Source organism: Gigantopelta aegis, chromosome 6 (assembly GCF_016097555.1).
Source record: "Gigantopelta aegis isolate Gae_Host chromosome 6, Gae_host_genome, whole genome shotgun sequence".
Lineage (NCBI taxonomy): Eukaryota > Metazoa > Mollusca > Gastropoda > Neomphalida > Peltospiridae > Gigantopelta > Gigantopelta aegis.
The window spans coordinates 740,909-756,259 of record NC_054704.1 but is presented as its reverse complement, the minus strand read 5'-3'; the positions used below and the strand labels follow the sequence as shown (position 1 = coordinate 756,259).

The following is a 15,351-nucleotide window of genomic DNA, read 5'->3' as shown; positions in this document are numbered from 1 at the left end:
TAATAAATGTTAAGTGGTACCTAATCAGATGAGTTTACTCCTGATTAGCTTGATCTACACATTATTAGCTTGATCTACATGCTATTGGCTTGATCTACACGCTATTAGCTTGATCTACATGTTATTAGCTTGATCTACACATTATAAGCTTGATCTACATGTTATAAGCTTAATCTACACCTCGTCAGTTTAGCTTGGACATCATTAATACACCTCACCACCTAAATCTACACTCTATCAGTTTAGTCAATGATCAGCTTGATGTGGCCTCGTCAAGTTGGCTTGAAGATAATACTGTGACAGGATTGTGTACAGAGTATGAACCAAATTACAACAAACATAATTTAAAATGCAAACGTGTTAATTAATACATTTGTAATGTCAAATATAAGATGACAAGAGTTAAATAATATAATGAGAAACCAGAAAAAGAAAGCCTCACGAACATCAAAACATCAAACCACTGCTTATGTATCACTGTACACATTTTAGCATTTGTCAGTAGAAACTACCATACATAGTTAAAATATTCAAAAAATAAAACAGACTACCGTATATCTTCGCCTATAAGTCGAATTTTTTTCACCCAAAAATTATTTTATAACTTGGGGGGTCGACTTATAAGAGGGTAAAAAAATTTCACCAAAATATATTACTGTTTTGGGGATTATTTTACAAGTTTTATTGTTGAAGTATGCCATGTATTTATACTCAAATATGTTAATTTGACACATTTATTTTTTATAACCTATTTTTTTTGGCATTAGAACGGTTTTGGTTATGCGAAAAGGCGTACGATCTCACTCACATGCCAAGACAACAGTCCACTTAGTTAAATTAACAGTCATCACTAATAGTAAAAATGTAAACAATACTAACTACCTGTTGCCTGAGTTTATTTTGAAATCTGGTCACTGGCATTAATGGTTGTTCAAACAATGTTTTGGCGGTGATTAACTTCATGAATATTACTGAGCGTTCCCTTAAAATAGACTGATCTCTGCAGTTCACTTATCTAGAGCAATAGGGACACACATCATTTGGTACAAAAACCAGTGTACTTTCCAGAGTTATCCTCCTTACATGTATTAATATGGCGGCAAAACGTGATACTTTCAGTTTTATCGTAGTGATCTGTTGTCAGTGTTTATAAATAAAGTTCTTGTCTGTGCACAAAACCATCTGTACAGTACTATACAATAACAGTCAAACAGCTTTCACTCTCTACTAAGGGAATATTTCGTTTTGATGCTATGTAATAATGATAGTTTGATTGGAATAGTCTGATCATATTGCGATGTACAAAACGTGAAAACCGAAGTTTGTAAAATAATTTTCTTTTGTTCAAATATTATTGTTCTCATGTGCTGAAAATAAGAAATATTTCAATATTTATAAGTAGTTTTTCATGGGTCGACTTATAAACGGGTCAATAAAAAAATATGTTTTCAGGGCTTGAAATTAGGGACTCGACTTATAGCCGAGATCGACTTACAGGCGAAGATATACGGTAACAATATAAATTTACTGACACACTGTGCAAGAGATTAAAATTCAACTCTAATATTCCAATTAGTGGACATATCTCATGGATATGAAAGATAAACTTACCCGGATCCACTATCATGGTCTCGTCGATACTTGCTGGAGCTTGATGAATATTCAGATCTGTAAGAAAACAATAAACAACTGAGTGAGGCTGACAGCCAAGAAACCCTTGACAACCTGCAGACGACAGTTGAAACCCTCGACAACCTGCATGCAACAGTTGAAACCCTGGACAACCTGCACGCAACAGCTGAAACCCTGGACAAGCTGCACGCAACAGTTGAAACCCTTGACAACCTGCACGTGACAGTTGAAACCCTTGACAACCTGCATGCGACAGTTGAACTGTGAAGACTCGGTGTATTCTCATTACGAACACTCAATAGTTTATCAGAGACAAGTGACCAACAGGAGAATCACCATGGAAACATACTGACTTTATCATCTTTTATAGAATAACTGATCTCTATAAATAATTCCAACTGGATAAGTTTACTAACAGTCAAAGGGGAGATAACTCACCAAAATAATACCACTGGGACTAAAAGTACATTCATTAATTGTTCTGTATCGATATTTTGAAAATATTATTTTATTATTTAAAAAAATAACTATACATTTATATACAAATAAATAATAATAAAACAACAAAACTAAAAAGCTATAAATAGAGGATTCGTCGAAGTATTTTTTAATATGAAAAATATGAACCGAGTCTATGTTAATTTGTCAAGGCTCTGCAGAGACAAATACTGATTAACTAGACGAGGTTGATATTTTGCATACTACAAAACATGAGTAGCTAATTCTATTTATCCTATAACACTTCTAAAATAACATTTTTATTCGATATTTAGTCAATCAAAGTTCTTAAGTCGCCTCACTGGTAATATGGTGTCTTCACGATTAGCACAACTGTAGTTTGATGTCACTCACTTTAACTAAAATCATCAAAACATAACACTCAGGTATACAGGTCTTGTTGGCTGTAAACAAATGACCCATTGACAGCAAAATATTATTATCCCAGTTAATAATGGTAAATATCACATTTTTACACAAGCAGATGAGAGAACGGTCTGTTTTACACAAGCAGATGAGGAGAGAATGGTCTGTTTTACCCAAGCAGATGAGGAGAGAACGGTCTGTTTTACACAGGCAAATGAGGAGGGAACGGTCTGTTTTACCCAAGCAGATGAGGAGAGAACGATCTGTTTTACACATGCAGATGAGGAGAGAACGGTCTGTTTTACCCAAGCAGATGAGGAGAGAACGGTCTGTTTTAGACATGCAGATGAGGAGGGAACGGTCTGTTTTACCCAAGCAGATGAGGAGAGAACGGTCTGTTTTACCCAAGCAGATGAGGAGAGTACGATCTGTTTTACCCAAGCAGATGAGAGAACAGTCTGTTTTACCCAAGCAGATGAGGAGAGAACGGTCTGTTTTACACATACATGTGGCAGGTGATATTTTAGTAATATTAAGTGTATATAGTTTGCTATTTTTAATATTATGTTTTAGGTATTTGTCAGATATAGTTGTCTGCCAAATAGTATTTATTTTAATAGTTTTCCTAGTCAGGTATCCGTTATCTGATTGGATAATAGCACTGCATGCTTTTCATGATCACAAATCACACTGACAGCAGACAGTTGAAACCCTTGACAACCTGCATGCGACAGTTGAACTGTGAAGGCTCGGTGTATTCTCATTACCAACACTCAATAGTTTATCAGAGACAAGTGACCAACAGGAGAATCACCATGGAAACATACTGACTTTATCATCTTTTATAGAATAACTGATCTCTATAAATAATTCCAACTGGATAAGTTTACTAACAGTCAAAGGGGAGATAACTCACCAAAATAATACCACTGGGACTAAAAGTACATTCATTAATTGTTCTGTATCGATATTTTGAAAATATTATTTTATTATTTAAAAAAATAACTATACATTTATATACAAATAAATAATAATAAAACAACAAAACTAAAAAGCTATAAATAGAGGATTCGTCACAAGTATTTTTTAATATGAAAAATATGAACCGAGTCTATGTTAATTTGTCAAGGCTCTGCAGAGACAAATACTGATTAACTAGACGAGGTTGATATTTTGCATACTACAAAACATGAGTAGCTAATTCTATTTATCCTATAACACTTCTAAAATAACATTTTTATTCGATATTTAGTCAATCAAAGTTCTTAAGTCGCCTCACTGGTAATATGGTGTCTTCACGATTAGCACAATTGTAGTTTGATGTCACTCACTTTAACTAAAATCATCAAAACATTACACTCAGGTATACAGGTCTTGTTGGCTGTAAACAAATGACCCATTGACAGCAAAATATTATTATCCAAGTTAATAATTGTAAATATCACATTTTTACATAAGCAGATGAGAGAACGGTCTGTTTTACCCAAGCAGATGATGAGAGAATGGTCTGTTTTACCGACACAGATGAGGAGAGAATGGTCTGTTTTACCCAAGCAGATAAGGAGAGAACGGTCTGTTTTACACATGCAGTTTTACCCAAGCAGATGAGGAGAGAACGGTCTGTTTTACACATGCAGATGAGGAGGGAACGGTCTGTTTTACCCAAGCAGATGAGGAGGGAACGGTCTGTTTTACCCAAGCAGATGAGGAGAGAACGGTCTGTTTTACACAAGCAGATGAGGAGGGAACGGTCTGTTTTACCCAAGCAGATGAGGAGAGAACGATCTGTTTTACACATGCAGATGAGGAGAGAACGGTCTGTTTTACCCAAGCAGATGAGGAGAGAACGGTCTGTTTTACACATGCAGATGAGGAGGGAACGGTCTGTTTTACCCAAGCAGATGAGGAGAGAACGGTCTGTTTTACCCAAGCGGTCTGTTTTACCCAAGCAGATGAGGAGAGAACGGTCTGTTTTACACAAGCAGATGAGGAGGGAATGGTCTGTTTTACCCAAGCAGATGAGGAGAGAACGATCTGTTTTACACATGCAGATGAGGAGAGAACGGTCTGTTTTACCCAAGCAGATGAGGAGAGAACGGTCTGTTTTACCCAAGCAGATGAGGAGAGAACGATCTGTTTTACCCAAGCAGATGAGAGAACAGTCTGTTTTACCCAAGCAGATGAGGAGAGAACGGTCTGTTTTACACATACATGTGGCAGGTGATATTTTAGTAATATTAAGTGTATATAGTTTGCTATTTTTAATATTATGTTTTAGGTATTTGTCAGATATAGTTGTCTGCCAAATAGTATTTATTTTAATAGTTTTCCTATCAGGTATCCTTTATCTGATTGGATAATAGCACTGCATGCTTTTCATGATCACAAATCACACTGACAGCAGACAGTTGAAACCCTTGACAACCTGCACGTGACAGTTGAAACCCTTGACAACCTGCATGCGACAGTTGGAACTGTGAAGGCTCGGTGTATTCTCATTACCAACACTCAATAGTTTATCAGACAAGTGACCAACAGGAGAATCACCATGGAAACATACTGACTTTATCATCTTTTATAGAATAACTGATCTCTATAAATAATTCCAACTGGATAAGTTTACTAACAGTCAAAGGGGAGATAACTCACCAAAATAATACCACTGGGACTAAAAGTACATTCATTAATTGTTCTGTATCGATATTTTGAAAATATTATTTTATTATTTAAAAAAATAACTATACATTTATATACAAATAAATAATAATAAAACAACAAAACTAAAAAGCTATAAATAGAGGATTCGTCGAAGTATTTTTTAATATGAAAAATATGAACCGAGTCTATGTTAATTTGTCAAGGCTCTGCAGAGACAAATACTGATTAACTAGACGAGGTTGATATTTTGCATACTACAAAACATGAGTAGCTAATTCTATTTATCCTATAACACTTCTAAAATAACATTTTTATTCGATATTTAGTCAATCAAAGTTCTTAAGTCGCCTCACTGGTAATATGGTGTCTTCACGATTAGCACAACTGTAGTTTGATGTCACTCACTTTAACTAAAATCATCAAAACATAACACTCAGGTATACAGGTCTTGTTGGCTGTAAACAAATGACCCATTGACAGCAAAATATTATTATCCCAGTTAATAATGGTAAATATCACATTTTTACACAAGCAGATGAGAGAACGGTCTGTTTTACCCAAGCAGATGAGGAGAGAATGGTCTGTTTTACCGAAACAGATGAGGAGAGAATGGTCTGTTTTACCCAAGCAGATAAGGAGAGAACGGTCTGTTTTACACATGCAGTTTTACCCAAGCAGATGAGGAGAGAACGGTCTGTTTTACACATGCAGATGAGGAGGGAACGGTCTGTTTTACCCAAGCAGATGAGGAGGGAACGGTCTGTTTTACCCAAGCAGATGAGGAGAGAACGGTCTGTTTTACACAAGCAGATGAGGAGGGAACGGTCTGTTTTACACAAGCAGATGAGGAGAGAACGGTCTGTTTTACACATGCAGATGAGGAGAGAACGGTCTGTTTTACACAAGCAGATGAGGAGAGAACGGTCTGTTTTACACATGCAGATGAGGAGAGAACGGTCTGTTTTACACATGCAGATGAGGAGGGAACGGTCTGTTTTACACAAGCAGATGAGGAGGGAACGGTCTGTTTTACACATGCAGATGAGGAGAGAACGGTCTGTTTTACCCAAGCAGATGAGGAGAGAACGGTCTGTTTTACACAAGCAGATGAGGAGAGAACGGTCTGTTTTACACATGCAGATGAGGAGGGAACGGTCTGTTTTACACAAGCAGATGAGGAGGGAACGGTCTGTTTTACACATGGAGATGAGGAGAGAACGATCTGTTTTACCCAAGCAGATGAGAGAACAGTCTGTTTTACCCAAGCAGATGAGGAGAGAACGGTCTGTTTTATACATACATGTGGCAGGTGATATTTTAGTAATATTAAGTGTATATAGTTTGCTATTTTTAATATTATGTTTTAGGTATTTGTCAGATATAGTTGTCTGCCAAATAGTATTTATTTTAATAGTTTTCTTAGTCAGGTATCCTTTATCTGATTGGATAATAGCACTGCACGCTTTTCATGATCACAAATCACACTGACAGCAGACATGTTGGACATGAGATTGTGACAGGACAGATTACATTTAAATTAGTTTAATAGTTTTAGTTAAACATTATTAAAACAACAAATATAATATAATATAGTTATGTAGAAATTAATTATTACAGGTAAATGGTGTTTGTATTTTGAAAATTTAATTATTATTGTGTGAAGTTTTGTGAGTAACTATAACCAATTGTTAAATGTTTAAATAGTTTCTAAAAGTAATCTTAACAATATATAATATTAATTATTTAGCTTAAAGGTTGTATTTTAAGGTTAGGTTTGTATTTTAGGCATTTATCAATTTTTTAATATTTCCAATAACATTTATTACTGTATACCGATGGGTGTATGCGGTGCGAATGTTTTATGTTTTGTTTGTCTGTAATGAGGTAATGCTTAATAACCCATATTAGGTATTTAGTTATATTTTATTATTCCCCAGGTGTTGACAGTAGTGACAACTTGTGAACCATTGTCGATCACCCGTGTACAACATACAGGGTATGGTATAGTGATGGTTTATTGTCAAACATCATTAAATACCTTATTAATATTTAACATCATTAATATTTAATAGAGTAAAGTATTTATTTTCTCACAATATATTTATTTGTAATTTATTTATATCCAATTAGGGTAATATATTCATTTCATGCTTACCATTTACTTTAGTGGTTATCTCCCCTTGAAAGAGTATTTTTAATGACCTATAGGTGTGAACCAGCAAATGTTGAACAGAAGCAGTTAACTATTTGATTGTAATGTTTTTGTGATTTGTTTTATTATGATGAATTGAAGATTTGACATATATTTGTGCAATCAGCCTATAATGAATGATTATTATATATTGTGTAGTTTTAACCTTGCAGGGTGTTGTTATTGACATTCTCCCACGAGTAAAAGGTTTTCCAAACGAGATGTGTTGTTGTTGTTCATTACATGGACCCTGTTACATACAGATGAGGAGAGAACGAAGAGAACGGTCTGTTTTACCCAAGCAGATGAGGAGAGAACGGTCTGTTTTACCCAAGCAGATGAGGAGAGAACAGTCTGTTGTACCCAAGCAGATGAGGAGAGAACGGTCTGTTTTACACATACAGATGAGGAGAGAACGGAGATAACGGTCTGTTTTACACATACAGATGAGGAGAGAACGGAGAGAACGGTCTGTTTTACCCAAGCAGATGAGTAGAGAATGGTCTTTTTTACCCAAGCAGATGAGGAGAGAACGGTCTGTTTTACAAAAGCACATGAGGAGAGAACGGTCTGTTTTACACAATCAGATGAGGAGGGAACGGTCTGTTTTACACAAGCAGATGAGGAGGGAACGGTCTGTTTTACACATGCAGATGAGGAGGGAACAGTCTGTTTTACACATGCAGATGAGGAGGGAACGGTCTGTTTTAGACATGCAGATGAGGAGGGAACGGTCTGTTTTACACATGCAGATGAGGAGAGAACGGTCTGTTTTACACATGCAGATGAGGAGGGAACGGTCTGTTTTACACATGCAGATGAGGAGAGAACGGTCTGTTTTACACATAGAGATGAGGAGGGAACGGTCTGTTTTACACATGCAGATGAGGAGGGAACAGTCTGTTTTACACATGAAGATGAGGAGGGAACAGTCTGTTTTACACAAGCAGATGAGGAGAGAACGGTCTGTTTTACACAAGCAGATGAGGAGAGAACGGTCTGTTTTACACATGCAGATGAGGAGAGAACGGTCTGTTTTACACAAGCAGATGAGGAGAGAACGGTCTGTTTTACACATGCAGATGAGGAGAGAACGGTCTGTTTTACACATGCAGATGAGGAGAGAACGGTCTGTTTTACACATGCAGATGAGGAGGGAACGGTCTGTTTTACATGCACGGTCTGCAGATGAGGAGAGAACGATCTGTTTTACCCAAGCAGATGAGGAGAGAACGGTCTGTTTTACACAAGCAGATGAGGAGGGAACGGTCTGTTTTACACATGCAGATGAGGAGGGAACGGTCTGTTTTACACATGCAGATGAGGAGGGAACGGTCTGTTTTACACAAGCAGATGAGGAGGGAACGGTCTGTTTTACACATGGAGATGAGGAGAGAACGATCTGTTTTACCCAAGCAGATGAGGAGAGAACGGTCTGTTTTATACATACATGTGGCAGGTGATATTTTAGTAATATTAAGTGTATATAGTTTGCTATTTTTAATATTATGTTTTAGGTATTTGTCAGATATAGTTGTCTGCCAAATAGTATTTATTTTAATAGTTTTCTTAGTCAGGTATCCTTTATCTGATTGGATAATAGCACTGCACGCTTTTCATGATCACAAATCACACTGACAGCAGACATGTTGGACATGAGATTGTGACAGGACAGATTACATTTAAATTAGTTTAATAGTTTTAGTTAAACATTATTAAAACAACAAATATAATATAATATAGTTATGTAGAAATTAATTATTACAGGTAAATGGTGTTTAAATTATTTTGAAAATTTAATTATTATTGTGTGAAGTTTTGTGAGTAACTATAACCAATTGTTAAATGTTTAAATAGTTTCTAAAAGTAATCTTAACAATATATAATATTAATTATTTAGCTTAAAGGTTGTATTTTAAGGTTAGGTTTGTATTTTAGGCATTTATCAATTTTTTAATATTTCCAATAACATTTATTACTGTATACCGATGGGTGTATGCGGTGCGAATGTTTTATGTTTTGTTTGTCTGTAATGAGGTAATGCTTAATAACCCATATTAGGTATTTAGTTATATTTTATTATTCCCCAGGTGTTGACAGTAGTGACAACTTGTGAACCATTGTCGATCACCCGTGTACAACATACAGGGTATGGTATAGTGATGGTTTATTGTCAAACATCATTTAAATACCTTATTAATATTTAACATCATTAATATTTAATAGAGTAAAGTATTTATTTTCTCACAATATATTTATTTGTAATTTATTTATATCCAATTAGGGTAATATATTCATTTCATGCTTACCATTTACTTTAGTGGTTATCTCCCCTTGAAAGAGTATTTTTAATGACCTATAGGTGTGAACCAGCAAATGTTGAACAGAAGCAGTTAACTATTTGATTGCAATGTTTTTGTGATTTGTTTTATTATGATGAATTGAAGATTTGACATATATTTGTGCAATCAGCCTATAATGAATGATTATTATATATTGTGTAGTTTTAACCTTGCAGGGTGTTGTTATTGACATTCTCCCACGAGTAAAAGGTTTTCCAAACGAGACGTGTTGTTGTTGTTCATTACATGGACCCTGTTACATACAGATGAGGAGAGAACGAAGAGAACGGTCTGTTTTACCCAAGCAGATGAGGAGAGAACGGTCTGTTTTACCCAAGCAGATGAGGAGAGAACAGTCTGTTGTACCCAAGCAGATGAGGAGAGAACGGTCTGTTTTACACATACAGATGAGGAGAGAACGGAGAGAACGGTCTGTTTTACACATACAGATGAGGAGAGAATGGAGAGAACGGTCTGTTTTACCCAAGCAGATGAGGAGAGAATGGTCTGTTTTACACAAGCAGATGAGGAGAGAACAGTCTGTTGTACCCAAGCAGATGAGAGAATGGTCTGTTTTACCCAAACAGATGAGGAGAGAATGGTCTGTTTTACACATACAGATGAGGAGAGAACGGAGAGAACGGTCTGTTTTACCCAAGCAGATGAGGAGAGAACGGTCTGTTTTACACATGTAAATGAGGAGAGAACGGTCTGTTTTACACATGCAGGTGAGGAGAGAACGGTCTGTTTTACACATGCAGATGAGGAGAGAACGGTCTGTTTTACACATGCAGATGAGGAGAGAACGGTCTATTTTACACATGCAGATGAGGAGAGAACGGTCTGTTTTACACAAGCAGATGAGGAGAGAACAGTCTGTTCTGTTTTACCCTTTTGGCTGTGCCAGGCTCACTCGGATCGGATTGCGACCAATTCCTGTCATGTGCTGCATTTCAATGAGCGCCCTCTGTTGATCCGTTTCCTCCGAGAATCGTACGAAGCCAAATCCCTTGTTCTTACCACTGGAGCCAAGGACGACTAAAGAGAGAAATAACATCTTCAGTTTAAAATCTACTGAATACTAAACGATCTCAAGCACTGATACACTAACATTAATAACATTTAAATAAATCTTTTTATGTCTTGTTTCTTATTTCTTTTATGTTTATCAGGGTTTGAATGAAAAATAAATAACAGACAATCCTTATAATTAAATTTGAAACATACTTATAACAGCACCATAATAATAATAATAATAATAATAGCACTAAAATTTCTTATTTTATTTTGATTTTTTTTTACATTTTTACGTTACAAACTCTCAATAAGATAAAGTACCAATGTAAAGTGATGTCATCAGAAATGATGTTCTCTGACGTTACAAACTCTCAATAAGATAAAGTACCAATGTAAAGTGATGTCATCAGAAATGATGTTCTCTGACGTTACAAACTCTCAATAAGATAAAGTATCAATGTAAAGTGATGTCATCAGAAATGATGTTCCCTGACATTACAAACTCTCAATAAGATAAAGTACCAATGTAAAGTGATGTCATCAGAAATGATGTTCTCTGATGTTACAAACTCTCATTGCTGTGGCTCGACCCATGGGACGATTTTAAATTGTAATGAATATAATAGAAATATAATTATTTAGTGTTAAATGATTCACTGGTTCAAGGTAAGATTCTGATCTGACCGATACTTTTAGCATGTTTTGCTTTTAATGACTGGATGATAAAAACTTTAAAAACCTGTGTTATTGCGTTTTTTGTTTGTTTTGATTGTTTTATTAAAAAAAAAAATGATATGTATTTTTTTTAAATCTGATTAGTCATACAAACAATAACACCACTACATGTTCAAACGATGTAAACATTTGGACACAATTGGTACGCTTAACTGGATCATACAAACAATAACACGACTACATGTTCAAACGATGTAAACATTTGGACACAATTGGTACGCTTAACTGGATCATACAAACAATAACACGACTACATGTTCAAACGATGTAAACATTTGGACACAATTGGTACGCTTAACTGGATCATACAAACAATAACACGACTACATGTTCAAACGATGTAAACATTTGGACACAATTGGTACGCTTAACTGGATCATACAAACAATAACACGACTACATGTTCAAACGATGTAAACATTTGGACACAATTGGTACGCTTAACTGGATCATACAAACAATAACACCACTACATGTTCAAACGATGTAAACATTTGGACACAATTGGTACGCTTAACTGGATCATACAAACAATAACACCACTACATGTTCAAACGATGTAAACATTTGGACACAATTGGTACGCTTAACTGGATCATACAAACAATAACACCACTACATGTTCAAACGATGTAAACATTTGGACACAATTGGTACGCTTAACTGGATCATACAAACAATAACACGACTACATGTTCAAACGATGTAAACATTTGGACACAATTGGTACGCTTAACTGGATCATACAAACAATAACACGACTACATGTTCAAACGATGTAAACATTTGGACACAATTGGTACGCTTAACTGGATCATACAAACAATAACACGACTACATGTTCAAACGATGTAAACATTTGGACACAATTGGTACGCTTAACTGGATCATACAAACAATAACACGACTACATGTTCAAACGATGTAAACATTTGGACACAATTGGTACGCTTAACTGGATCATACAAACAATAACACCACTACATGTTCAAACGATGTAAACATTTGGACACAATTGGTACGCTTAACTGGATCATACAAACAATAACACCACTACATGTTCAAACGATGTAAACATTTGGACACAATTGGTACGCTTAACTGGATCATACAAACAATAACACCACTACATGTTCAAACGATGTAAACATTTGGACACAATTGGTACGCTTAACTGGATCATACAAACAATAACACCACTACATGTTCAAACGATGTAAACATTTGGACACAATTGGTACGCTTAACTGGATCATACAAACAATAACACGACTACATGTTCAAACGATGTAAACATTTGGACACAATTGGTACGCTTAACTGGATCATACAAACAATAACACGACTACATGTTCAAACGATGTAAACATTTGGACACAATTGGTACGCTTAACTGGATCATACAAACAATAACACGACTACATGTTCAAACGATGTAAACATTTGGACACAATTGGTACGCTTAACTGGATCATACAAACAATAACACGACTACATGTTCAAACGATGTAAACATTTGGACACAATTGGTACGCTTAACTGGATCATACAAACAATAACACGACTACATGTTCAAACGATGTAAACATTTGGACACAATTGGTACGCTTAACTGGATCATACAAACAATAACACGACTACATGTTCAAACGATGTAAACATTTGGACACAATTGGTACGCTTAACTGGATCATACAAACAATAACACGACTACATGTTCAAACGATGTAAACATTTGGACACAATTGGTACGCTTAACTGGATCATACAAACAATAACATGACTACATGTTCAAACGATGTAAACATTTGGACACAATTGGTACGCTTAACTGGATCATACAAACAATAACACGACTACATGTTCAAACGATGTAAACATTTGGACACAATTGGTACGCTTAACTGGATCATACAAACAATAACACGACTACATGTTCAAACGATGTAAACATTTGGACACAATTGGTACGCTTAACTGGATCATACAAACAATAACACGACTACATGTTCAAACGATGTAAACATTTGGACACAATTGGTACGCTTAACTGGATTCCTTCAACCAACACTTCCCGACCTGGAGGTGGAACGAGCATATGCAGCACCATTGTATTGCTATAAAAACAACGGTGGAGCTATTTTCAATAACCACAGAGGGCTTTTGTTTCAATTTTGCTCGACTGGTAGAAATTTAATAATAGTTACTACTGAATGAATTCTGAGCAACTTAATTCAATGGAATAGTTGTGTTTTTTGTTGTTGTTGTTTGTTTTTGTTTGGGGTTAATGGAGGGGGGGGGGGGGGGGGGGGGCAGTTGGTGTTTGTATGTTTTTCTTGCTTGTTTTTGTTTTGTAACTTTATCAACATTATGTGAAATAAGTATTAGTATATCAGTACCAGAGGTTCTAAACATTGGTGTTTGCAGCGGCATTTTGAATTAAAGTTTCCCCGACCAGTTTTTGCATTCAACATCACAATCATCTGCGAGATATTTTGCCTGCATCCTATTGGACTGGGAATTATTTTGCATTTATACTGTATAATAATTTTGGTCTGGCAGGTTTTGATTCTCCCTGGTAGAATGTTTAGCTTACCGGACCAAATAACTGGTAGGAATTTCAACCAATTTTGACCCCTGCTTGATGCAAAAGATAGCTACTTCAGTTCAGTGGGCAGGGATATATTACCAGTGATATATTAGTCATATATTACCAATGACATATTAGTCATATATTACCAGTGACATGTTAGTCATATATTACCAGTGACATATTAGTCATATATTACCAGCAACATATTAGTCATATATTACAAGTGACATATTAGTCATATATTACCCTTGGCTGCTCGGACTGAGCGATATCGTTTAGCGAAGGCACTGTACAGCTGATAGTCGTCAACATCAGAAGACAGGTCTCCAATATAGAGTGAAAACTCAGGTCTGTGAATAATAAAAAATAGATACAGTCCCCAATATAGTGAAAACTCAGGTCTATGAATATAAAAAATAGATACAGTCCCCAATATAGAGTGAAAACTCAGGTCTGTGAATATAAAAAATAGATAGTCCCCAATATAGCGTGAAAACTCAGGTCTGTGAATATAAAAAATAGATACAGTGACCAATATAGTGAAAACTCAGGTCTGTGAATATGAAAAATAGATACAGTCCCCAATATAGTATAAACTCAAGTCTGTGATTATAAAAAATAGATACAATCCCCAAAATAGAGTGAAAACTCAGGTCTGTGAATATAAACAATAGATACAGTGACCAATATAGTGAAAACTCAGGTCTGTGAATATAAAAAATAGATACTGTCCCCAATATAGTGAAAACTCAGGTCTGTGATTATAAAAAATAGATACAATCCCCAAAATAGAGTGAAAACTCAGGTCTGTGAATATAAACATATAGATACAGTCCCCAATATAGAGTGAAAACTCAGGTCTGTGAATATAAACATATAGATACAGTCCCCAATATAGAGTGAAAACTCAGGTCTGTGAATATAAACATATAGATACAGTCCCCAATATAGATTGAAAACTCAGATCTGTGAATATAAAAAATAGATACATTCCCCAATATAGAGTGAAAACTCAGGTCTGTGATACAGTCCCCAATATATAGTGAACACTCAGGTCTGTGAATATAAAAAAAATAGATACAGTCCCCAATGTAGAGTGAAAACTCAGGTCTGTGAATATAAAAAATAGACACAGTCCCCAATATAGTGAAAACTCAGATCTATGAATATAAAAAATAGATACAGTCCCCAATATAGAGTGAAAACTCAGGTCTGTGAATATAAAAAATAGATACAGTCCCCAATATAGAGTGAAAACTCAGGTCTGTGATACAGTCCCCAATATAGTGAAAACTCAGGTCTGTGAATAGAAAAAATAG

At 35.5% G+C, this 15,351-nt stretch overlaps 1 protein-coding gene across 1 annotated transcript in view; it reads right to left on the bottom strand.

The window, feature by feature from the left end:
- Positions 1 to 15,351, bottom strand: part of LOC121376386 (tRNA selenocysteine 1-associated protein 1-like) — a 152,546-nt gene that overhangs the window by 13,593 nt on the left and 123,602 nt on the right. Inside the window, exons 5-7 of the mRNA XM_041504237.1 lie at positions 14,279 to 14,382; positions 10,578 to 10,725; positions 1,612 to 1,668 (exon numbers count right to left, since the gene is read on the bottom strand). Coding sequence (XP_041360171.1) covers positions 1,612 to 1,668; positions 10,578 to 10,725; positions 14,279 to 14,382 — 309 coding nt within the window. The remainder of the gene's footprint in view (positions 1 to 1,611; positions 1,669 to 10,577; positions 10,726 to 14,278; positions 14,383 to 15,351) is intronic.